This window comes from Monodelphis domestica, chromosome 7, assembly GCF_027887165.1.
Source record: "Monodelphis domestica isolate mMonDom1 chromosome 7, mMonDom1.pri, whole genome shotgun sequence".
NCBI classification, from domain to species: Eukaryota; Metazoa; Chordata; class Mammalia; order Didelphimorphia; family Didelphidae; genus Monodelphis; species Monodelphis domestica.
Genome location: NC_077233.1, coordinates 89225298 through 89252459, shown reverse-complemented (window position 1 = coordinate 89252459; position 27162 = coordinate 89225298). Strand labels below are relative to the sequence as shown.

The 27162-nt window shown below is 43.0% G+C and overlaps 1 protein-coding gene across 1 annotated transcript in view; it reads left to right on the top strand.

Annotated features, from left to right (window-relative positions):
* Window positions 1-26457, top strand: part of HEMK1 (HemK methyltransferase family member 1) — a 45851-nt gene extending 19394 nt beyond the window's left edge. The window contains exons 5-11 of the mRNA XM_001378717.5: window positions 11989-12147; window positions 13250-13314; window positions 21171-21220; window positions 22894-23002; window positions 23342-23437; window positions 25018-25131; window positions 25688-26457. Of these exons, the coding sequence (XP_001378754.3) occupies window positions 11989-12147; window positions 13250-13314; window positions 21171-21220; window positions 22894-23002; window positions 23342-23437; window positions 25018-25131; window positions 25688-25751 (657 nt within the window). The 3' untranslated portion in view covers window positions 25752-26457. The remainder of the gene's footprint in view (window positions 1-11988; window positions 12148-13249; window positions 13315-21170; window positions 21221-22893; window positions 23003-23341; window positions 23438-25017; window positions 25132-25687) is intronic.
* Window positions 26458-27162: the final 705 nt, after the last annotated feature.

The window sequence follows — 27162 nt, the reverse complement described above, 5'->3', positions numbered from 1 at the left end:
GAAAGCCTGTGGTTTAGATGCTGGAAGACAGTGTACTAGCTTTCACTTACAGCCTCAGTTCTAAGAAACGGAGGGTTGCTGGGCCCCGTGAGAAGCCATGTGCTGCAGCTGGGGGTGGGGAAGAAGGACCAAAGCATCAGCATCTCAGCAGAGGGGCAATGGGAGGGGCAGAGAGAGCCCACACCAGATACCAAGAATCAGAGAGGACGTGGGCTGTGGTGGGAAACGGGAGGGTGGAATGCTTGCACATGTATACCTTTTGCCCTTGGGGGTTATAGCTGTCATGCTCAGCTTGGATGATGCAGAAGGAGCTGTGTGTGTGTGTGCATGTCTCTGAGATGGATAGCTATTGGGCAGAACAGGTTAGAAGGAAGGACAACACAAGAGGAAGGCTGTCAAGGATGGTTCTTCCCTTGTTCTACTGTGCTGTTCTCTGATGGGGTCCTCTGGGTGGTCCTAACTGGGGACAGAGCTCATAGGATTTAGAATTAAAATGGATCTCCAAGATTATCCTCCTTGTTTTATAGAGAAGGAAACTGTGGGTTACAAAGAAGAAAGGACATGCCTAAGGTCATACAGACAGGTGGTCACGGACCTGATCCAGAAGGCTAGGATTCTCTCCACCCAGTCCTAGGGAGTCTTATCTCTCTGAATGATAATATGGCCTTGGGCAAGTCCTTTCATACTCTGGGAACCAGTTTTCTCACATGTAAAATGAGGTACTTGAGAGAGATCTCTAAGACCACTCTCAGTCCTAATAATACTGATAATAATATGACTGTAGCTCAGATTATTATTGGTCTTTATTATTATTGGTCTTTATTAATTCAACAAGCATTTATTATACTAAGTGATAGACACTGGAGACCTAACTCTGGGAGCTTCCATTCTACTAGTGCAATAGTAGACCTTCCCTAAAGTCCTAATTGATAGGACATGAATTCAGGTCAGCTGGTAGCACAGTGGATAGAGCTCCAGGCTTGAAGTCAAGAGGACCTGGGTTCAAATCTTGCCTCAGATGCTTTCCTAGCTGGACAAGTCACTTAATCCCAGTTGCTTTGCCCTTGCCACTCTTCTGTTTTGGAAATGATAGTAACGATTCCAAGACAGAAGGTAAGGGTTAAAAAACAAACAAACAAACAAACATAAACTTCTTCATGGCAAGGACTGGCACTTTTTGGTCCTGCTATCTCTAAGCCCTTGCACAACCTTTGACCCTTGGTTGTTCATCCTTAGATGATAGCAGTCACCAGAGAATGAGTTATTTCACCACGATGTTGCAGAAACTATCTCCTGAGGCTTGTGAGGGCCGTGATTCTCCTTAGCTTAGACAATCCTTGTACCCAAGAAGTCATGTCCTTCTGAGGTCCTAATAAAGGAGGAACCAGCATTTTTTTAACCCAGTAATTTCATGGACAATCCCTCACACTATCCTGGTAAGGCAGGTGGTACAAGTGTGATTAGGGAAACTCAGAGATGAGCCCAATCCCTTGGATTCCATCTCCTGGCAGCTGTCATTCAGCCTCTGTTTGAAAAGCCCCAGTGATGGGGAGCTCAGTGCCTCTCAGAGGCCCTGAGGGAAGTACTTTGGGGCAGCTATAATTACTGGGAAGTTGTTCTTTTATATTTGCAGCCCCCCTGCAACAAAAAGTATGTAGCACATTACACGCCACGTAGTAGGTGCTCTACAAACATTTATTCCCTCCCTCCTCATCCAACTTCCTCATTTTACAGATGAGGAAACTGAGGCACAAAGAAACCCAGTGTCTTGTCCAGGGTCACACAACTCATGGATGTCAGGTTCAAAGTCAGGTCTTCCCAATTCCATCTACTGAATTACTCTTACTTCTGAGATCTGAGACTTGACCCTAAGTTTCCTTACTTTCCAGTTCAGTGATCCCATGCCATAGAATCACCTGTTTGAGGTCTCAGTTTCCTTATCTGCCACTGAGTTCTTTTGATGTCGTTTTAAATTTGTATTTATTTTTGTTTTTCAATTTGTATTGAGTCCAGGTTTTTTTTTTTTCCAGTATGTCCTATCTCTGCCCCCTAGCCCCCAAGAGACCCATCCCTTCTAACAAAGAATACGAAAGAAGAGGAAGAAGTAGGTCAGCCAAGCAAGGAAGGAGACACAGTCTATGTATGTCACAATACATGTGAAGTTCCATACTCCTAGGCAGCCCCCACATCTGCTGAGGAAGGTGGGCGGTACATTTGGTTATCTGTTTTTCAGGTCTGCCATTGATTTTCCGTGTGACCCTGGGTAGGTCGCAGCCCCTCAGGGTCTCTGGTTCTTTGTAAGATCTGGGAGCCAACCTTGAAATTCTCTTCCAGTGCTCATGCTCTGTGAATCTATCACAGGGTGCTGGACTGATTGGTCCTGCAGAGATCAGGGAAGAGAGTGACCTGGACTTGAAAGGACAGGAAGAATTTCAGTTAGGAACAACTTGGAGGGAGACATTTGTCTGGAAATGGAGGGATAGCCTCTGTAAATGTAGATTTTGGGGGACCACCAGGCAATAGCTGGAACACTGGCTGTTTGGTTTTTTAATTTAATTTTTAAATTTTTTAGTTTTACCTTTATTTTATTCCAATAACAAATTTACAGTTTTTTCAGTTATATGATTCATGTTTTCTCCCTCTCCTCTCCCTCCCCTCTCCTACCACCCAGTGTTTGAAGAAGAATTCTGTGAAATAAGTTTGGGAAAGGCGGTTGGAGCCTTGAAGGACAGGCTAAGAAGTTTGCCTTTTGCTCTAGGCGATGGGGAGCCAATAGATTTCTGGGAGTGAGGGGAGCCAGCCTCCAATTTAAGAAGACAACTCTGAAGCCTGTGCAGGATGAACTGCAGGAGGAGAAGGGGGGAGAGGGTATGACCCATGAAGATAGCCTGTCTTGAAATGGTGCTGGTGGGATCCAAGAGGAAGGACAGGAGAGGGAGTTCAGAGGTCTTGAGCATCTCTTGGAGGGCAGCTAGGTCTAGAGGGTTCCAATATGACTTATGACTGTGTGACCCTGGACAAGTCACTTCACCCCCATGGCCTTGGCACCCGTATACAGCATTGAAGGGTTTAATAACCTCAAAAACTGGGAGGAGAGTCACTAGATTTAGAAGTAGTGATGAACTATTTACTGGGGGGAAAGGGGTGGGGAATAGGAGAAAGGAGCTGTCTGGAATTCTGGGACCCCCTCCATGTGAGGCTCAGAGCCCCTTTATCCGGTTGAAAGGCGGAATCTTGCCCAGCCAGTTCAGTGAAAGAGCCGGACTAAAGCCACTCAGGGAGTCCCAGGGCTCCTAGATGGCGCTCTGGGCTCCGCCCCAAAGGCTGCTGGGCTGGGCTGGAGTTCTCCCAGGGTGAGCAGGGGACAAAGCGGAGGGGAAGGGGGTGGGGGGAAGCGGCTCCCCTCTCCGAGGTCCCCACCCCACCCCCCCTTTTGTTTCTGCCGCAAGAGCCGTTGCCATGGGAACGCGGAGCGCCCCACAGATGGAGCCGAGGCAGCAAATATCCTGTTTTCGTGCACTGTGCCCCACCCCCGACCAAAAGATAAAGGCTGGGAGCCGGCATCCCCCTCCCGGCCCCCCAACCCCTGTTTCTGAAGTGAAAGTTGGAGAAAGTTTTCCACACAGTGTGGGCTGCCTTCAGACCCTCCAGAAGGGGGAAAGTCCAGACGCTCCCATCGAGGCAGCTGCTGGTGCTGGGGTTGCACCTCCCACCCTGCTACGGAGCCCATCGCTTCCCCATACACCCTGGAGCCCCTAACCACACGTGTACTGCTATTACTGATCCTTTGCTCTCTGCAGCAGCACCCCCGCAGACTGTGCATGGCCGTGTCTGCCAGGAAATATCACTTAACGAGCTCACCCTACTCCAGGACTGTAATATAATAACAATAAATGTCTCCATTTCCGTATTCCTAGAGACAAGAGGCACTGGATTCAAATCCAACCGCAGACATTTATTTCCTGGCCATGTGACCCTGGGCAAGTCACTTAACGTCCACTGCCAAGCCCTTACTGCTCTTCTGCCTTGGAACCAATACACAGCATTGATTCTAAGACGGAAGGTAAAGGTAACTTAGGGAGGAGAGTCACTTGTTTTCCTTAAGACTTGTAAAGTGCTTTCCTCCCTGGCGAGCCTGAAAGAGAACCCATAGCACAATTATTATTATACCCATTCTACAGAAGATAAGACAGTCTCAGAGGTACAGTGGGATGGGTGTCATCAGAGACAGTGGAGTTTACTTAACCATGTGATTAAGTTACTGGATCTTTGGATTTGTTCACCTGCACCCTAAAGGAGTTGGACTCAGCGAACTCCAAGATCCTTTCCAAGTCGAGGTTTGTGGTCTTCTAAAGGGACTTTCCCCGAGAGTCATACAGCTAGGAAGTGTGGGAGATGGTGTCTGACTTTCAGTTCAGGGCTCTGTCTCTTACACCCCCACAGTCTCTGGGGGTGGGAACTAGCACTAAACACTATGAGGGAATAGAATAAAATCAGAATCCACAACAGACCTTCCCCTTCAAAGAGCTAAGTGACAAATACTTTCCCCCATCTCTATGCCTTTGCTCACACCTTTCCTCTCTGCTGAACTTTGGGGCTGGATAACAGTGGGAAGAGTACAGTATTTAGAGTCAGAGGGTCCAGGTTCAAATTCCACCCTGGCTACCACCTTTGGACCAAGTCACTTGGTCTCAGTAACTCATCTATAAAATGAAGGATTCAGGCCAGATCCCTCAGATCCCTTGTGATCCTAAATGTGATCCTGGGCATCCTGAATTTACCATCCACAAATGTATACTTGTACTTCATCTCTGCGTAACCTCAGACAAATAAGTTATTTATCTTCCTGGGGGGTCTCAAATTTCTCCTCTGAAAATGAGGAGTTGGACTAGCCATTATCCAAGGTCCATTCCCTGTTCGGGCCTAGCTAGGCATGGTCCTCTTATAGATCTGTCTGCTTCTGTGCTTACATGTCCTCCATGATATTTTCTCTTTTATTCCCAAACCCCCTCCCTTAAAGCCCAGGATGAATCTCTTCCTCTTTCAGAGCCTTGTAGCATTCTTGGAGGCCCTTGTCATAATCTCCTGGGTCTGAGAGGATGTACCTCCCTATCTTATCTCTTCCACTGGACTGTGAGCTCTGGAGGACTGAGCTTTTCCCCTTTGATCATTGCTCATTCTCACTAATGACAAGTAGAATGGAAGATTGGATGAAAATGCCAGGCCTGGAATTAAGAGGTCCTGGACTCAAATCTGACCTCAGACACTTCTTAGCTGTGTGACCCTGGCAAGTCACTTAACCCCCTTTGCTTGGCCCCATCATGGTGAACCTATGACATGTGTGCCAGCACTGACACACGTAGCCCATTTTCAATGACCCAAGGCCACATGCAGGCTCAGACTGCTTCAGGGCCCGGGAGCCACCCAGGGAGCCGATAGCACCTGTGGCTATGCTCCGGCCCAATCAGGGCAGAGGACTGCTCCACATTCAGGCCAAGGGGGCAAGGGGAGAGTGATGGGTGGTGCCTGCCAGGTGGCTGGGGTACATGGGGCTCCCGTGGAGGCAGGGAGGAGTGTGCACCTGCAGAAGGAGCGTGCAGGTAGGCTGGTGGGCAGCAGCCACTGCTCTTGCAACACCCCCAGCCAGATGCCTAGCTGGGGAGGGGTGGGGTGGGGCCAGGCCAGGCCAGGGAAGACTGGGCAGGGATCCAGCCCACATGCAATGAAGTAGTGCCTCAACCAATTACCAGACACTTTTAGTACCCTGAAAAATATAGCAATGACTTTACTCACAATTTTTCCCTCTACATACTTTTGTGAGACCTTATTCTCAGCATTAAATAATATCAAAGCCAATAAAAGAAACAGATTGACATATGAAGTTAGTAGTGCTTGCTTGGACTTGAAGTGTACAAAATACCAACCTTCAATTAAAGATTTATCCAATGAAATTGAGACAAATATAGTGACAAAAAAAAGTCACTAATAGGCAGGCTAGTTAAAGAATTCCCCTCCTCACTTATCTTAGTTCACGGCACCCCACACAAGTTAAATAATATCAAGACCAACAAAAGAAACCAACTGACAGATGAACAAAGAAATCACAAAGCAGGTAAGTTAAATAAGTTTTTGGTTTATTAAATACACTTATATATTACAATTAAACATTTTTGTTATTTAAACTATAAATATCATGAAATTATGGTTTTTTTTTTCCTCTAAGTGACACACCACTCGAGTTATGCTCAGTTTTTTTGGCAAATTTTGACACACCAAGCTCAAAAGGTTGCCCATCATTGGCCTAGCCCTTACCCTTCTTCTGCCTTGGAAACAATACATGGTAATGATTCTAAGATGGAAGGTAACGGTTTTAGGGGAGAAAAAAAAGAATCTTAAGAGAGTGCAGCTAATTTCTACCTTAATTCTCTTTAGAGAATTAAGGGTCAGATCCGAGTGCAAATATGGCCTCAGACACTTGCTAGCTGTGTGTAATCTCTGGTTTGCTCCAGTGACTGTACCTATGAAATGAAAGAGTTGGGCTAGATGGCCTCCAAGGTACATCCCACAAAGGATGTAAATCTACCATCTTATGATAAGTATATCATAGCTGTGCAAAACAGGGTTCTACATCAGTTCCAAGAAATCATGGAAGGTTGCCTAGAGGAAGTACTGTTTCATTCAGGCTTTCAAGGACTGGTGGAAATTCATCAGATAAAAACAGGGAAGAAAGGAATGACAAAGTCTACTACTGTATGAGCAGAGACATGGAAGTAGAAGAGTGCAGAGCATATTTAAGTGACAGAGTCATTTGGTTTGTTTGGAATATTGAGTTCCAAGAAGGGAGCCAAGTCAAATGAGGCCAAAGAGTTAGGGTGGCTGATTCTGGAGGGTCTTGAATGCCAACCAGAAGAGTTTAAATTCCATTCAACAAACCTTAATAATTGAAAGTGTCAAAAATGGAATAGCAGAGGCAGGAGAAAGATTTAGGTGGTTGTTTGGCAGATGATTGGAGAAGGGACTAGACAAAGAGACACTTGAATATTCATGGACATGTGCACATAGATACCTAAGGGCATTCCTTCCCCTGACACACGCTGTGGGGATGATTATAATGATGATGATGATGATGGAGGTGGTGGGATGATGATCATTAGCCCTTGCATCATGCTTTAAAGTTTGCAAAGAGATGTACATATTGGGTCCTGTGATTCTTTCAGTGATGATGATGGTGGTGGTGGTGGTGGTGGTGGGATGATGATGATGGGGGGTGATGATGATGGTGGTGGTGGTGGAGTTGGTGGTAATTATGATGATGGTGGTGGTAGAGGTGGTGGTGGTGATGATGATGATGATAATGATGATGGTGGTGGGATAATGATCACGATGATGAGGTGGTGGTAATGACGATACTGCTTCTGATGGTGGTGGTGGTCGAGGTGGTGGTGGTGGTGTTGGTGGGATCATCATGATGATAGTGGTGGGATAATGATCATAATGACGGTGGAGTAATGGTGATGATGATGGTGGTGGAGGTGGTAGTAATTTTTATGAATATGATGGTGGTGGAGGTGGTTGTGGTGGTGCTAATTTTGATGATGATGATGATGATGGTGGTGGTGGAGGTGGTGGGATAATGATCATGATGATGATGGTGGTGGTGGTGGTGATGATGATGATAGTGGTGGAGTTGGTGGTGGTGGTGATGGTGGTGGTGGAGGTGGTGGGATAATGATCATGATGATGATGATGGTAGTGGTGGTGGTGGTGGAGGAGGTGGTGGTGGTGGAAGTGCTGGTAATGATGATGATGGTGGTGGTGTGGTGGTGGTGGTGGTGGTGGAGATGGTAGGGTGATGATGATGATGATGGTAGTGGTGGTGGTGGTGGTGGTGGTGGTGGTGGTGGTGATGATTGTGGTGGTGGTGGTGGTGGAGGGGGTGGTGGTGGTAATTATGATGATGATAATGATGGTGGTGGAGGTGGTGGGATAATGATCATGATGATGATGGTGGTGGAGGTGGTGGTGATGATGATCATGATGATGATGGTGGTGGAGGTGGTGGTAATGATGATGATGATGGTGGTGGTGGAGGTGGTGATCGTGGTGGTGGGATGATAATGATGATTGTGGTAGAGGTGGTAATAATGATGATGATATGGTCATAATGGTGGTGGTGGTGGTGGTGGTGGTGGTAGTACCACGACTATCATTATCATCATCATCATTATAATTACCACCACCACCACCACCATCATCCCACCACCTCCACCACCATCATCATCATCATCATCCCACCACCTCCACCATCATCATCATCATCATCCCACCACCTCCACCACCATCATCATCCCACCACCACCATCATCAGCATCATTACCTCCACCACCACCACCTCCACCTCAACCATGACCATCATCATCATCATCCCACCACCACCACCACCATTATCATCATCATCATCATCAACTCCACCACCACCTCCACCATGACCATCATCATCATCATCCCATCACCACCATCATCATCTTCATCATCATTCCACCACCACCACCATCATCATCCCACTACCACCACCACCACCATCATCCCACCACCACCACCACCACCATCATCATCATCATCATCAACTCCACCACCACCACCACCTCCACCACCACCATCATCATCATCATCCCACCACTACCACCACCATCATCATCATCATTAAAATTACCACCACCACCTCCACCACCATCATCATCATCATCATCCCACCACCAGGATGATGATGATGTGGGATGATGATCATGATGATCATGATGGTGGTCGTGTAATATTGATGATGTTGGTGGAGGTGGTTGTAATTATGATGATGATGATGGTGGTGGTGGTGGTGGTGGAGGTGGATGATGATGATAATGATGATGATGGTGGTGGTGATAATTATGATGATGATGATGATGATGGTCATCATGATCATGATAATCATTAGCCTTTGCATCATGCTGTAAAGTTTGCAAAGAAATGTATGTATTGGGTGCTGTGATTCTTTCAACAACCCTCTGAAGTAGTACTATGATTATTCCCATTTTACTAAAGTGGCACTGAGGTTGTCCTACAATTAATATCTGAGATGAGCTTTGAAAATCAAGTCTTCTCAACCCCTGACCAGCACTCTTACCTACTCAGCCATGTTTTATTTTGTAAACATTCATAACCAAACTGGTATGTGTAGTATTGGAAAGAGGAAGCTACAAGCCTCAGTTTCCTTCCCAGAAAATAGGACAAGGATAATTCCTGCCCTTTCCCTGGGGTGTCCTGGAATTGGAAGGATAGAATGATCTAACAGAGCTGGGAAGCAAGAAGGTCCAAGCCCCAGGGAGACAATGAGGTTTTCATTATCATCGGTGACCCCTTCCCACCCCCCCATCCTCCTTTTCAGCTCCTTTGACCTCCTCACCTGCGGCCTCTTTGCCTTCTGAGGCTGTGAGATAGAAATCCAGGCTGGGCCAGAGAGGAGGAGGCTGACCACAGTGGGTACCTAGGGCTTCCCCAGAAATTTCAGTTCTCAGAAGTGAGTGGGCCCAAACCACAATGCTGGCTCACCGAATCTCTGCCTCCCCTCCTCCCCCTACCTGTGTCTCCTTTGCTGAGCAAGCACCTCATCCCCTGCCCTCCCCCCCAAACTCTAGCAGCCTCGAGAATGGAAACAGAGCTGCTCTCTCCACACCTTCCTCTTTTTCTTCCCTGCCCCCTCGTCTTAATGATATTCTCACAGCCTGGAGAGGCTTTAGAGGTCATGAATCCCAGCCCTCTCAATTCAAGGGAAGATGGTTGAGGTCCCAAATTGGGGAACAGACTCATTCAGAGTCATACAGGTGATAAGAAGTAAACTGGGATATTTGAACCTTTCTTTTTTTTTGTTTTGTTTTTTGAGCCCTTACCTTCCATCTTAGAACCAATACTGTGTATCCTTATCTATATCATGAGGAGGATGCCCAAGATGTTCTTTGAGATCTCTCTCAGTTCTGACATTCTCTCTTCCAAGGTCCCTTCCAGCTCTGAAGTCTTAGGATCCCCTAAGATAAGGCCTTCAAAGGGTTGGGAGACAGTAGGGAGACCAGTTGGAATGTAGAGGGAGGGTCATCAATATGTGGCAACCCAAGCCTTTCTAGCCATTCTGTTGGGGCAGAAGACCGAACTTTCTAGCAACTTGGCTTTGGCCACCATCACTGGTAGAACTTGAGCCAGCCAGGGGCCTCCCCAGGAAATGTGGTTTAAAAGGCTCTGTCCCTATTTGACCCAGAGGAGTGACCCCAACATACCAGATGAAAGTAATTTGGCAGCTGTTGATGATTGCAAGCCCTGAGTGGTATGCCACTGCCCACAGTTGCCTTTGTGCCAACTCTACCACCTGCTCAGGGCATCTTGATTTTTTTGAGCAGACTGGCACCATGTCTGTCACCCCCTGGTGTTGCTAGTGTGTCTTTTTCTCTCTGGCTAGTTGGGGAACACCACAGGTAAATCTGGGTAGGAGACTGGAAAGATGGGCACAACAGGGGTGAGAACAACAAGATGGCAGAGGGGAAGAGGTTCATTTTCCTAGGTTCATTTTCTTGCTCTTATATTTGTACATTGTTTTATCTTAAGCAAGTTTATTTAATGTCTTGGAATCTTTGTTTCCTCGCCTGGAACATAGGACAGTAATCTTTCTATATCCTTTTCCAGAGTTCTGAGAAAAGGATTCTAAACTTTAGAGTGCCACAGAAATGTGAGCTATTCAAATGGTAAAAAAAAAAAAAAGAAATGTGAGCTATTATTATATATGCTCAGGAATCATACACCTGGCTTTGGCCACTAGTAGAATGGAGAAAAATGCTGCCCTTGACATCAGGAGTTTTGGGGATTTGAATCTGAGTCTCATAAACTGTGTTTTAGGGTTCTAGAATCTGGCTTCTCTGAGCCCCAGTTTCTTCATTTGTAAAATAGAAATAATACTACTAAGTACTAAGGTTAAAAGTCCCTTCCCTCAAGGGAGTTACATTCTTTTGGGGGAGGCAACACACACACACACACACATACATTAAATACAAGACAAATAAGGGATAGTTTGGGGAGGGAGAGGCAACTAGGAGGAATCAGGAAAGGCTTCATGGTGTTTGAGCAGAGATGGGGAGCTGGAAGATGGCTATTTTGAATAGTATGGAGAATGAAGGAAGGGTCATCATGTACAGGAATGCTGGGAAGGTAAGTTAGGATCAGGATCAAGTTGTGAGAGCTTCAAATGCCAAATAGAAAAGAATTCCTATGATCCAACCATTCTGGAAGGCAATGTAGAACTATGCCCAAAGAGCTTTAAATAACTTCCTGCCCTTTGATCCAGCCATAGCACTGCTGGGTTTATACCCCAAAGAGATCATAAGGAAAAAGACTGGTACAAAATTCCTAGTTTATCTAGGGAATCACTGAAGTGGAGAGACTATGCTTCACCTTTGCAGAGGATAGATGGAGAGGGAAGAGACTTGAGACAGGAAGACCGATTAAATAAAGGTCTTGCCTCCAGGCCACAGAAAAGAAAATGGGGTCCTGAAATAAGGTGGAGGCTGTGTGAGCAGAGAAAAGAGGAACCAGATGCAAGAACCATTGCAGAGGTAGAAATAACAAGACTTGGTCACCCATTGGTTATTTGGTGGAAGGGTAAATGGGGAATCGAGAATGATGCTAAATGGGGGAACCCATTCTCACTGGGGGAGTCTGGCTAGACAGTAGTGAATCTGAAAAAGATCTGGTGGTTTTAGGGGACTGCAAGCTCTATATGAATCGTGTGATATGACAGCAAAGCTAAGGTAACATTAGGTTGCATTGAGAAGCATGTCACCCGGCCTCTATTCAGACTACTTCGGTGGGGTGGGGGGGAGTTGGGGGGAGGGATATTAGCCAGTATCACATCCCCCTTTGCCCACTGTCTTTCTTTCAGGAGCTAAGTTACATTTCCTGTTCACCTTGTAGGAGCTGGTCAACTTAGTCCTTCATGAGCAATCCCAGAGATGCCAAGAATTCCGAAGAAAAAGAACCCTAGCCCATCAATCCCACTCCTGCCCACTCATCCTGGATGTGTGCTGTGGCTCTGGGGCCATTGCCCTCAGCCTCCTGAGCAAGCTGACCCAGGTGAGCCCTCCCACCCCTGCCTCTGGACCCAAAGAGTCACACACACACACACACACACATAAAGAAACCAATAAGAAGGTTCAAATGAACCTGAACCGGCTGAGATGGCGACGCAGCAAGGCACTGTGGAGTGCTTAGGGCGTGTTGGAGCACAAAAGACAACACGGCCACCCAATGCAACTGAGGAAGTCTCCAGGGGTAACGACTTTTCGTGCCACTGGACCCAGGCTTCCAACGCCGAGAGAGTGGGACTGTCTCTGTGCATCGACTTTTCCACTTAAATCTTCTTGCACAAGTGCACATAAACACACAAAGACAATAGTCATCCTCGGTTACCGAGAGACTACTACTACTACTACTACTATATATATATATATATATATATATATATATATATATATATATGTATGTATGTATATTTATATATTTACACACACAAATATATACACACACATATACATATGTGTGTATATATATATACACCATACAGTGCACATACAAATGTATATACACTCGTTATGTGTATTTATATATAATTACATGGCTAAATAGATGCCCTTTCCTTTTTTTTAACTTCTCTATGAGTCATTTTCCACCCATCCCCAATAAATCCCTCCTTTACCAACAAATAAGAACAGTAAGATCAATACAAAACAAATCAATGCCTTGGTCAGGTCTAAAAGCAAATGCCTCATTCTTCCCCTGTGGTCCACCAATTGTCTTTCTAGCAAGGGGGAGACCTGTTTCAACATTAGTCCTCTGAAGCCATTATAGCGTTCATCCTGTTGATCTCCTGATAATTCTTAGATCGATTCTCAGCTGCAAAAGACTCCAGAGATCATCCAGCTCATCCCCTTCCTGAGGATCGATTCCTTTTATGCCATCCCAAATGGTGGTCATCCGAAGCTGGAGAACTCATGGCTTTCAGAGGCAGTCCATTTTCCTTTAAGAGTAGTAGCTTTTATAAGCAGTGTCATTGATTTCTGCATACATCATGCTCGAGTCTGCCCTTCTCTAATTTCCTCCTCATTGGTCCTAGCTCTTTCTTCTAGGCCAGAGCAGAATAAAGCTAATCGTCTCCTTATTTCTGTCCTGTTGCCAGAGCCGTGTGGTTGCAGTGGACAAAGGGGAAGAGGCCGTACAGCTCACCAGAGAGAATGCTCAGAGGTACTGAGGGCAGACAGGAGGCATGAGCTGGGGACCAAGGGCAGAGGGTTGGAGACATTGCATTCAAGGCCTTGAGGGCTTTGTAGCATGGTTTGTGGTTCTTTGGGAGCATCCACCTCCCTATCAGAATTGGGGAATAGTGGGGAGAGCAGGACCTCAGAAAGCCTGAATTGCTGAGAGGTCCCATCCTGTACCTCAAAGGCATTTCCCCTCTAGCATCCCCAGCAGGGCTCATCCAGCTTCTGCTCCACTCTTGATCGCCTTCTCCTTGGCAGTGACAGCTCTATTTTATCTCCTGACCAAACTCTAAAGGGGAAGAAGGAAAAGAGGAAGTAGATGTTAGAACCTAGAATCAAGATAGGGTACAAGTAGTAATAGGAAAAGGGAGGCTGAGAACTCTGAATTGGGTACACATCAGAGGAATGCAGTCCTTGATCTCAAGAAGCTTACTTTTTTTTTTTAACTTTTAAAGAAGCTTATATTGCTTTCATTTGTTTTTAAAAAAATTAAAGAAGCTTACATTCTTTTCTGTTTTTATTTTTTAAATTCTTAGTTCCAAATTCTCTCCATCCTTTCTGCCTTCCCTCCATTACTTCCTCCCACCCTTTCCCACTCCCTGGGACAGTAAGCAACCTGATAAATATTTTACATGTGCAGCCATGTTCAACATTTTTCCATGCTAGTCATTTTGTGGAAGAGATCTCAAACAAAAAAAGAAGAAGTAGAAACAATAAGAGTATGTTTCAGTCTACATTTAGACTCCAGTTCTTTCTTGGAGGGCAGATGGCATTTTTCATCATGAAATTATCTTGGATCATTGCATTGCTGAGAATAACTAGGTCATTTACAGTTATTCGTCAAAAAAATATTGCTGCTACTGTGTACGGTGTTGTTCTGCTTCTGCTCCATTCACTTTGCATCAGTTCATGCACGTCTTTCCAGATTTTCCCAAAATTATTCTGCTTATCATTTCTTCTAGCACAATAGCATTTCATCACAATCATATATCACAACTTGTTTAGCCATTCCCTAGTTGATTGACAGCCCCAGCACTGAATTCTTAGAGCTCACAAGGAAAGTGAGGATTCATAATAGGAATGAAGCATTTTATTCTATTTTATTTTTTTAAAACCCTTGCCTTCTATCTTAGAATCAATACTGTGTATTGATTCCAAGGCAGAAGAGTGGTAAGGACTAGGCAAGTGGGATTAAGTGACTTGCCCAGGGTCACACAGCTAGGAAGTGTCTGAGGTCAAATTTGAACTCAGGACCTCCTATCTCTAGACTTGGCTCTCCATTCACTGAGCCACCCTGTTGCCCTCTAATGAAGCATTTTTTAAAGCCCATAAAGAAAAATAATATGGTGTCATGGATAGAGTGTTGGATCCAGAGTCAGGAAAATCTGGTGTTCCATCCTGCCTCCAACTCTTAACAGATGGGTGACCATAGGCAGGTCATGTAACCTCTCCTGAGCTGTCACTTCATCCCAAGGTTGTTGTGAGACTCAATAAACATGATGTATATGTCAAGCACTTCATAATCCTTAAAGTGCTCTGTAAATAACCACTCATGGTATTATCATAGCAGCAACATAGTGGATAGAATGCTGGACTTGGAGTCAAGAAGAGTTCAAATCCTGTTTGCACCATTTAGTACATGACTTAGTCAAATTAATTTTCTAGGCTTTAGGCAACTACCTAAGTCATATCTACTAAGACTTATCCAAACTGAGGGGTTATAATCTATGCCAGTATTCATAGTCTACTTAGAAGTTCCCCTATCATAATGAAATCACAGATACTTTTGTATAGTTGGTGTTATTGTTGTCATTGTTATAAAAACTGCTTGCTAAGCTTGGTAATAATCCTCAAGCTTCAATCTTTCACTATGATTTGTGTCTAATTTGGGGCACCACATCGTAGAAAGGGCATAGAATAGAGAAATGTATAATATTTCATTATAGTCATGTTCCTTATTGTTGGGCATCTTTTTTGCTTACAGTTCTTTGCTGTATATATTTGGGGTATATATGAGGTTCTTCTCATCAATGACCTCTTTGGATACGTGGGAAATGGACAAAAGTGACAACATTCTCCACACTTATGTAGGACTCTCTATAATAATCTTGAGGAGTAGATTATAAACAGAGTGCTTGTTTCTTAGAGAAATTTAACCAGTTAAAAATAGTCAGCCACTAATAATGGCTAAAAGAACCCAGAAATTTCCTGCAACAGCAAATTTTTCTTCTGCTTGCTGGTTAAGAATGACTGGCAGTCAGGGGCAATGCTGGTTTAGATTATAGACTTTGCAAAGCAGGAAGGAAATTGCCACAAGATTATAAGCATTTTTGTGCCACAAGGCAGGTAAAAGGGAGAGAGGAGGAAAACAAGCCTGTAAGGAACTTGACATGTAACCCAGCAAAGCCAGATCATCCCCAGGGCATTGTGGATGAAATCGAAAGGACAGACACAAAGTAGAACAAGTTGGTATAGCAGAAAGAGCACTGGTTTTGAAGTCAGGGGATTCAGATTTGGCTATTTATTAGCTTCATTATCTTGGTCAAGTCCTAGATATCTCAGTTTCCTCTTATGTAAAATAAGGGTGGACAAGATGTTCTCTAAGGTTCCTTCTAGAGCTAAATCTTATGATCCTATAAATCAAAGATTCTTAACCAATGCTCTTTGAATTTTAAAATAGACGAGGGCAGCTAGGTGACTCAGTGGATCGAGAGCCAGGCCTGGATATGGGAGGTCCTGGGCTCCAATCTGGCCTCGGACACATCCTAGATGTGTGATTCTGGACAAGTCATATAGCCCCAGTTGCCTATACCATGCTACTCTTCTGCCTTGGAACTGATACTTAGTATTGAGTCTAAGACAGAAGGGGAAAGGTTTTTTTTTTAAAAAACTAGATAACTGTACTTCTGAATAATTGACTTTCTTTGTAATTCTATGAATTTATTTTATGTGCTTAAAAAAATTGTTCCGAGAAGAGGCCTATGTTTTCATCAAATTGCCAAGAATTCTATGACGAACAAAAAGGTGAAGAATCTCTGCTATAAATGAAATCTGCTGGTGTTTCTGTAGCTATCTGTTCTCCTCAGTGACAATCGTAAAGCCACTGTCATTTGGAAATTATTACCTTGTACCCAGTAGTACCAGGAGGAAGAAGTGGTGGTGGAACTTAATAGGAAGTTTGGAATACTGGATCTGAACAAATGCATACATAAATATTATTTTTTCTGTTGGAGGTGCCATGATTTTGAGGGCTTTCTGGGCTCAAGAAAGACAAGTTAAAAGAATAGAAAGGACCACAGAGGGTGATTAAGGAGGCAACATAAAAAAATGAACAATTTTAAAATAATGTAATATCTTTATGACACATTTTTTTAAACTGTCACCTTCTGTCTTGGAATTAATACTGAGTATTGGCTCCAAGGCAGAAGAGTGGTAAGGGCTAGGCAATGGGGGTCAAGTGACTTGCCCAAGGTCACACAGGTGGGACGTGTCTGAGGTCAGATTTGAAAGTAGGACCTACCATCGCTAGGCCTGGCTCTCAATCCACTGAGCCATCCAGCTGCTCCCTCTTTTTGACACTTAAAGACAGGAGAAGGGACTAGAAGGAACTCAATAGCTGAATACCTTCCACAGCTGAAATTTGTAGAGAATATGAGAATCTACAGTGCCTACACATAAATCATTTGAATGAGCAACCTTAGGAGCTCCTGGACAAGGTTTTCTGCTTGCATATGTTAAACTCATTAAGAATTCCATGATAAGGAGCAGCACCATGATAATGTTGCTCAGTGGATTAAAAGCTCTGCCTAGAGATGGGTGGCCCAGGGTTCAAATCTGGCCTCAGATATTTCCTAGCTGGGCAAGTCACGTAATTCCCATTGCCTTGGAACCAATTTTTAGTATTGATTTTAGGACAGAAGGTAAAGATTAAAAAAAAAAAGAATCACATAGCAGAATTCTAGACCCTAAGTTTCTTCTTGCTTTTATTTTTGTGTCTTCAGTACAAGGGGCAGTGCATAGTAGAAGCTTAGTATTTACTTCCTTTGGGAATGGCTATTCTTCCCATTTTCATTTATTCTGGAAATGCTAGCAATACTAGTAAAGAGAAGAGAAAGAAATTTTAAAACATAAAGATAGATAAGGAAGAGACAAAATTATCCCTATTTGTTGACAACATTGTGACTTAGAAGATTTTAGAGTATCAGCAGAGATGGTAATTGAGACAATAACTTCAGCAAAATCTCAAACTACAAAACAACCCCCCAATCAACAGCATTTTAATATAATTAATATAATTTAGTATGATAATAACAAAATCCAAGAAGAAACAGCAGAAAGGGAAATTCTATTCCAAATGACTATGAGATGCATAAAAATATCTGGAGATCAATTTATCAAAGCACAGAAAAGACTTGTATAGATTGTTACAATATGTTCCTTAAAGAAATGAAGAACAATTTAATTAGCTGGAATCATATTCAGTGCTCATGGCTGGGCCATGCCAATATAATAAAAGTAATATTAACAAAATTATTTTGCTATTTTAATGTTATATCAATAAAATTATCAAAGTGATATTCTGTAGAACTTGATATAATAATAAAATTAATTTGGGAAAATAAAATATCAATGGAATATCAAAGAAAATAATGAAAAGAAGTAAAGATGAAGGGGAAAGAACACTTTGAAACCTTAAACTATATTATGAAGCAGCAATAATTCAAAACTATCTGATATTGGTTAACAAAATAGATAAGTAGATCAGTGTAACAGATTAGACAAGAGAAAATCAGAAACAGTGGAGCCCAATAACTCACTATTCAATAAGTTGGAAAACATAAGCTACTTAGGAAAGAATTCTCCATTTGATAAAAACTGTTAGGAAATATGGAAAGCAGTCTGGCAGAAATCAGTCTTAAACCAATACTTTATACCATATTTATACCATATTCTGCAGTATACTCCAAATGGATATATAACCATAATATTAAAGATCACTATCATATACACACACGCACAACTAGAAGAGAAGTAGGTCATATACTTTTCACAGCTATGGACAGGAGGCATTTTCTTAACCAAACAAGATACAAAGGGCAAAAGAGATAGTTTTGACTACAGGAAACTGAAAAACTTTTGCACAAATAAAATGAATGCATCTAGGATAAGAAGGGAAGTGGTTGAATTGGGGAAATCTATGAGTTTGGTATCCAAATGAGAGAGAGAGAGAGAGAGAGAGAGAGAGAGAGAGAGAGAGAGAGTCTAAAAGCTTTTCCTCAATAGATAAGTCATCAAAGGATATGAACAAACAGTTCTCAAAAAAAAAAAGAATTGCAAACTATTAACCACCAGAGGAAAATATGCTCCAAAACACTAATAAGAGAAATGTGAATCAAAACAACCTTGAAGTTTCACTTTATACTCTGAAAATTAGCAAAGATGACAAAAGATGAAAATAGTCAATATTGAAAGAGTTGTGGGATGATAGACAAATGAGAGCATTGTTGATGGAACTATGAATCAGTACAACCATTCTGGAAAGCAATTTGAAGTTATGCAAATAAAGTGACCAAAATGTCCTTACCCTTTGACCCAGTAAGGAAATAGGAAGCAAATTCCACTACCGGCTTTATATGCCAAACAGGTCCTTGATAAGAAAATCCTCATGTATACCCAAATATATACCATAGTACTTTTTGTAGTAGCAAGGCATCAGAAACAAAAAAGATGCCCACAATTGGGAAATCAGTAAACAAAATGAGGAACATGAAAGTAATAAAATATGCTGTGCTCTAAGAGATGACAAATATGATGAATACAGAGAAGCATGGAAAAACATAAAAGTAAATGAAGTAGAGTCAAAACAACTTACAGAATGACAACAGTGTAAATGAACAGAGCAACCAAAAAAATGGATGTTGTAAATTTAAAAAGAACAAGCATAGCCCTAAAGAAGAGATATGAGAAGACATTATTACCCTAAGATTCTGATAGGGAGGGAGATCCACTAGTATGACACATTACACATATCTTCAAACTTTTTTTGATATGTTGATCAGTTATGCTCATTTTTTTCCATTTTTTTTGGTCTTTAAAATATTCTTTGTCATATGGAGTGAAGGAAAGGGAGAAATATACTAGTGGCAAGACAAAAGACATCAATAAAAACATATTTAAATGCTTGCTTACTTGTTCAGTCAAGACACAATTTGTTCAGAGTTTGCTGAGTTTCGTGATATGCTCATCAAAGTTGATGGCCAGTGTTTAGGGGATAGTTCTGTACAAAATCCAAGATGAAAGTGGATTTCCTATTGATGAAGAGGTTCTATTGATTCCTCTATTTGTTGTTTACAGAACCAATTACATTTAGTCCCCAAGCACCCATAGAGAACTATAACCACCCATGCAAAACAAACCAAATGAAGAATTCACTTTGCCAAGCTTATTACATTCAACTGAATGGGCAGTCCATTGGGTTAGTCCACTAATGCACAGTAGTTTAGACCTAGAAACAAACTGGAAGAAGAAAGCCTGAAGTGCATTTGGAAAAATGTGCATCCTTTTAGTATTTCCAAGCTCCTCCCTGCCACTTTTTTAAAGACCAATGTCCTTCCAGTGATGCTATCTGGTTTTGAATTGTGACTAAATATTGTGATCTTAGATTTAAAACTGTAGATTTAAGCTCAAAGTTAGGAAAAAAAACTTCCCAACAACTTATCAATATGCTTCCCAATAAGCTATCAAAATGGCCTCATGAGGTAGAGCAGATTCCCTTCCCTGGAAGACTTCAAGTAAAATCTGGCATCTACGTGGTAGGCATGTTGGAGATGGTGTTCTTGTTCAGTTATAAGATGGATGAAATGATCCTGAGATTTAGTTGTATGGAACTCTTTGTTGGATTGCCATTTCCATCATACCTTGGCTCAACCTAAGCCTCCTCTATCTTTGTTTGCTGGTACTCTTGCCTCTTTGGACTTTGGTTGGTTTCTGACTATTTTGGCCAGAGGCTCTGGGTGCTAACAAGTCTCTGGCTCTTCCCCACTGAAACTAGGGACAAGACAGGATATGTGGGAGGCAGCCTAGGTCCTAGTACTGATTCACTGTGTGACCTTGGGCCTCAGTTTCTCTTTCTGTAAAAATGAAAAAAAATAGTCTATAAGGTCTAACAGCTCTAACATTTCCCAGCTCTAACATTTTATGATTCTCATTTGTAATTCTAAAATTTAGACAGCCTTAGATTACTTTTTCTGTCTTGATGGACTTGAGACACAGGAGGTGCTTTGTTCTTGTCCCCTCCTTGGTACATCCTGGGACTTTGGAGGTAAATTAGGCTGGCTATAGGTGGCCATAGCCACCCAGATGTCAATCAAGCTGTCATGTGACATGACCTATAAAGCTGTAGGCATTGTATGTGTCCATGTGGCACAGTTGATAGAATATCAAACATCATTAAGTCCAACTCCATTTGGAAATGCATATAGGAAGAGAGCAGCAGAGCAGAGATTTGAACTGCCCATCTTCTGATTCCAAATCCTGCCTCAGACACTTAGACTAAATCATTTCACCCCTCAGCTTCAGTTTCCTCATCTATAGAATCATGGAAATAATACCTACCTTTTCAGGGTTGGTGTGAAGATCAAATGAGATATGTAAAATCCTTTGCAAACCTTAAAGCCCAAGAAACTATTAGCTAGTATTATTACCTCTATATGGACACATCTACTCAATAGTGTAAATACATGTATTGATGTTATGATGTCTGTGTTTGTCCTGGGTCTATGAGCATATGCAATGTGAGGCACACTCCTCACCCTATTATTTTCTTTTTCTTCCCCACAGGCTCCACCTAGAAGATAGGATCCAGATTGTCCGCCATGATATCACCTCTGGTACATTCTCTGGATTTCTCCTCTGTCTTCCCTCTCTCACTTTGTCCTCAGTATCCTGGCAGATACAGCCAACTCTTGGATCTCTCCATTGGGGTCTCTCCCCAATATATGGCTAAATACCTGGAACTCTTGCTTTCAGGTTCTTAATTACATTAACAACTCCTCTTAACCCATTTATGGTTGCACACCCTCAAGGCTTAGCTTAGGTGAAGCCTTCCCTGGTCCATCATGGCTCCCCTGCTACTAGCACTGCCTCCAGCCCTGAATCACCTGGTCTTATCCTTCTCCTCATACATATTATGGTCATCCAGGGGATTGTAAGCTCCTTGAGGGTAGGTATTATTTTGTTGTGTCCTTGTTTCCCCAGATATGTAATATGTTTGTTAAAAAGAAGACCTTTGTTTACCCTTGCCAAACAATTATTTTTCCTTTCCCTTCCACCACTTGTTTTGCATACTAGCAATCTTCTAGCCGGCTCAGCTTTCTTTTGGTGCTTTTACTTTCACCAAAGGAGTCATATTATTCATTCCCAGTGGAAAGCAAGGAAGGAGAGAAGATTTGAGTTGTAGAAGGGAAAAATGCAATAGTTATGGGGCTTCTCCCCAGCTAGATCTTAATAGTATGGTTTTATTACATAGTGTAAAATGCTATAAATGTTAGAGACAAACTTGTTTGAATGTAAATGCTAAAATCCCTCCCCTCTACATAATTTTTGGATTGTACACAATATTGCTCTTCCCTTCATGGGCATAAAAAGTCAAGAGTTGATTCTAGCTCTTTAGGACATTAAAAAAAAGGCTCTACCCTTTATATAGTTCTTGGGGATTGGACAATCTGGGAAAACAGGGTTTGGGGGCTAGTAAATCTTGGTTACTTGTTTGCAAGGCTGGCTTACAAAGTCCCACAACATGGATTCAAATCTTGGCTCTGACATCCAGCTACTGGTATTCTTTTAGGCAAGCCTCCTCGGGACTGGAGTAGATGATGTCTAAGATCCACTCTAGGTCTCCATCCTATGATTCTGTGACCCTCTGCTCCATGCTATGCCATGTAGGCATCCTATAAAGTGGGGCCTGGCCCTTCAAGAGTCCTGCACCTAAAAATACAAGTCTAGTCAAGAGAGAGGCACAGTTTCTGATGGGAATAGGAGGGAACTGATGATCCAAGATGGAGCTGTCTCCTCAATTTATAGAAGGAGAGGCAATGTGTCATCATAGAAAAAGCCCTACTTTGGAATCAGGAAGACCTGTGTTTGAAACCTGCCTAAGAGACTTCGTAGCAGTGTAACCCTGGCCAAGTCACTCTCTTTTAGTCTCAGTTTCCCCACCTATAAAATAAGGGATAATTGCACCTAATAGTGTTGTTGTGAGGATCAAGTAATATTATAAATGGAAAATTCTTTGTAAACATTAAGACACTATATCATTGCCAACTGTTATAGGATTGTAAACTTAGAGAAAGAAGAGTTTTTAGTCATCATTAAGTCCAACTCCATTTGGAAAGGCATATAGGAAGAGAGCGACAGAGCAGGGATTTGAACTGCCCATCTTCTGATTCCAAATCCAGTGTTATTTCTTGCCTACCTCACCTGCCTATCTATGGCTCCTCATCCAGTGGGCCATAGGCTGGGTGCTGTCCAGCCCTGAACTGAGGAATCTTCCTTCCTGATACAGGAGTGAACAGGGAGCAGCTCCTTCCATGGGGGCCAGTGGACTTTGTGGTCAGCAATCCCCCCTACATCTTCCATTGTGACATGGCGCAACTGGCCCCAGAGATCCTCAGGTACGTGTATCTTACCATCCCTGGAGGAGGGTCCCGAATAACAGGAGGGAGGAAATAAGAAGCACATAGGGACATCTTGGTTAATTTTCTGGAGTTCGGGAAGATGTCATCTGAAGGGCCAGAGAGACCTTTGAGGAATCGAGTTCTCTGGCTTCCTTGGGGGGTTCTTCTGATCTGCTGCCTCAGTCCTTTAGCCCTGGGGTCTATTTTAGCATCAAACTAAGCAGCTTAAGGTCATGAAGCCTGACTGAGCAGATCGAGGAGTGGTCTGGCCCCGATCTTTCAAGCCCAGGCCACAGGAAACTCCAGGAATCCCCCTTCTCGTTTTTCTTGCTCCAGCTATGAAGATACTGACAGTCTGGATGGAGGAGAGAATGGCATGAGTGTGATAAGAGAGATCCTGTCCCAGGCTCCCATGCTGCTGAAAGACTCAGGGTACGAGGAGAAAGGAACAGGGTGGGAGTTTTCTGGGGTAAGTCCCCCACTGTTCCCCCATCCTAAGGGGATGCCTCATGGGAGATCTCTCCATTGAAAAGATTCTGTCCAGGCCTAAGGCCAGTCAGGACCACCTGGGATGATAGGTTTCTCCACTGCCTACCCTTATGCTCTGCCACCCCTAATCATGACCTAAGATATCAAAGCACAGAATGGAAAAAAGCCTGAGCTGATGGCCAGGAGAGCTGAATTCAACTCCCGATTCTGCCCACTGACTTCTCTTTTACAATCTTGGTTCATAAACTTCCTTTAGGAAGCATAGAATTTCCCCCCCCTATATTATTAGAATTAATACTATATATTTATTGTATCAATACTCTGTATGCCACCAGGGAGCATCAAATTTTAAAACTGGAGGAATCATAAGGATTTCCTTAGACCTCAATTTTCCAATCTGTAAATGAGAGAGTTGGATGAAATGCCCTATGAGAATTAAAAATAAATTAATTTGTGATTTATTTTTAACATTGATATTTTTTAAATTTTCAGTTCTAAATTCTTTCCCTTCCTCTCATTTCTCCTATGACCCACTGGGAAGGCAAGCAATGTGATAACAGTGATACATGTGAACTCATGTAAAATATATTTCCATATTCGCCAGGTTGTAAAAAGAAAAGCAAGAGAAATAAAGAGTTCCTCAGTTCTCTCTCTGGAAGTGGAACCCTTTGGAATTGTCTTGAATCACTACTGATAGCTGAGTAATCCGTCATAAAACTTTTCAAGAGGCATAGTCATGAAGGCAGCTAGGTGGCTCAGTGGACTGAGAGCCAAGCCTAAGAGATGGGTTCAAATCTGACCTCAGTCATGTCCTAGCTGTGTGATCCTGGGCAAGTCACTTAACCTCCATTGCCTATCCCTTACTGCTCTTTTCCCTTGGAACCAAAACACAGTATTGATTCTAATATGGAAGATGAGGGATTGGGGGGTGGGGGAAAGAGAGAGAGAGAGAGAGAAAGTAATGATGACAGCTCATCTTTGTTTAACGTTAATTAAACTCTAGAATTTACAAAACATGCCATGTGCATCATCTCATTTGATTCTAACTACTTTGTGAGGAAGGGAATACAAATATTATTATCTTCATTTCAGCAGGAGAGGAAGCTGGGGTTCATCTATCCTTTAAACTCTGTCACTCTAGAATATGGACCAAGTCAGTATCACTTTGCCCCATGACCTTCCTCCTTGGAAGGTCCTTTAACAAAGGAGCTGAGTTTATGCTGAAGAGAGCTAGTCTCTCACCAGCATCTTCACGGGCAAGGCTGCACTATCCCAAGCCATTAAAAAAAGGCATTGGTCTCTCTGAGACGTCCTTAGCACTTTCAAATTGACAAAGAATGTCCCTATCTGGGAAGAAATGTTAGGTATTGTTATCCTCGTTTTACGGAGGTCAAAAACTGAGTCTCCAGCCCAGAGTCACCTAGGAAATAAGTGGACGAATTAGGAATCGAATTCCAGTCTCCTTAACTCCAGACCCAGCGTCTTCTAATCAACTCTCTCACCATTTCTTTCCCTCTCTGCAGAAGCATCTTCCTAGAAGTTGACCCTCGGCATCCAGAGCTAGTTGAGAAATGGTTACAAAGCCACCCTGACCTGGGTCTCTCTCTGTTGGCTACACACGTCGACTTTTGTGGCAAGTAAGACTTTGCACCGCTAAACCCTCCTAGTCCTCCATCCCTTCTTTCCTGTCCAGCCCCTGTGAATACCATCAGTCACTGGACCATTCCTGTATGGTCCTTGTGCTCCTGACTTTGTCGCTGCACCTTTTACTCTAAGTTCGGTCTCCGGCAAAGGAGATGAGTTATTCCCACTCTCAGCTAGTCAGTTTTGTAGCTAAAATCAGTCATCTGTGAGTCCTCCAGTGACCATGATCAAGGCTCAGTCCTGGAGCCAGGCAGGGGTCAGTCTCGGACCAAGGAAGAGTTTTTCTCCATTCAGAGTTGAGGAACAACTCCACGCCTGCCTGGTCCCTGTTAACTTCTGTTTTCTTGACCATCCAGGGTGGATTTGAGCTCTGGACCTGCAAGCTCTGGGCATCTGTTCTCCCAGGCTGTTTGCATCTGCTTTGTCTGCTCAGGCAGTCCGTCTCTCCAAGGAGGGTCCTTCCGGGGAGCCCCAGTGTCTGTGCACTCAGGCAGAGATGTTCCGGGGCAATCTTGCTAGTGCCTGCCTTGTTTCTTCTCATTCTTTTAGACCCCGGTTCCTACACATCCACAAGTCGAGAGATCCTGGCAGTAGGCGCACCCAGAATGTGTGAAACCTCCAGTTCATGGGAGATTCTAGCAAATCCATCTTTCTAGGATGTCGACGATGCAACAAGAGGCTGGATTGTCCTCCTAGGAGTGTGGGGATGGAGGCAATGATGATTTTTCTCCAGCTTCTTGCTATCAAGATGCTCAGGGCCAGGAGAGACACTGGAGGGTCCCAGATTCTTGGCTCTCCTGTGAAAGCATCGTTATCCCTGTCTGGGGCCCATTCACTGGTGCTGATGTTGAAGAGGGGAGGGTGTGCAGTTTGTTCTCCTGCCACAGAAATATTCCTTACGGTCCCAAAGGAGGACTTGAACACCTCCCCTCCCTCACCCTGCCCCTCCTACCTCATCCCAAACCAGTAAATATGGAGAAAAACTGTCCTGTAGGGATAGGCAAAGAGAACCTCTGCCGATCCTTCCTGCTCTGTAGAAAGAGCACTGAATTTGGAGTCAGAGGACTGCATCTAGCCATGGGACCTCTGAACCTCAGTTTTCCCTCCTTTTGAAAGGAAGATAATGATATTTTCATCCCCTTCCTCACTGGGTTGTTAGGATCAAATGAAATAACGTACATAGCATGTTTTAATCTTTAGAGTTTAATTGATGTTCAATAAAGCAAGCTGTCATGTCTCCTGAAAAGTTGCTATATTCCTTGTATGTATGTCTGTTGGGGAAACGAGAATTTAATAAATACTATTTATTTTTATTAATATATTAATTTTTATATTTATAATATAAATGATATAATATGAAATAATATACAATAACATAATAATATAAATCATAACTAAAATAATTATTGATATATTAATAAATATGTTTATTTTATTATAAATATCATTTTTATATGAAATATAAATATGATGTTTTATTATAAATACCTCACTTTGTACTAAGTCACGCCTCCCAAAAGTTTCTATTTGCAATTGAATCTTTTATTGACTTCACTAAATCGGTGGGCCAAGCCAAGTGCTTCCTCTCTTGTTCCTAAGGCCAATTGTTGGTTTTTTTAAATAGTATTCACATTTTTGCTGGTCAGTCTTTTTCAGTTGTGTCTGACTCTTTGAGACACTATTTGGGGTTTTCTTGGCAAAGAGGCTGGAGTGGTTTTCCCTTTCCTTCCCCAGCTCCTTTGACAGATGAGGAAACTGAGACAAATAGGGATAAGTGACTAGCCCAGGATCACCCAGCTAGTAAGTGTCTGAGGCCAGGCTTTCTGACTCCAGACCGGGCACTCTATATCTACTATTACCCCTTAGCTGCCAGCATTATCCCAACTTACTTTGTTTTTCCTCATCACTGATGTGTTGTTCCTGGAGATTTGCCAGATTAGAAACTGAAGAAGTCAATCTGAATGCTGTTATCTCCAAAGCCCTTGGTTCTACCAGAAGATATTTGCTTTAGTGCGGAGTTTGCC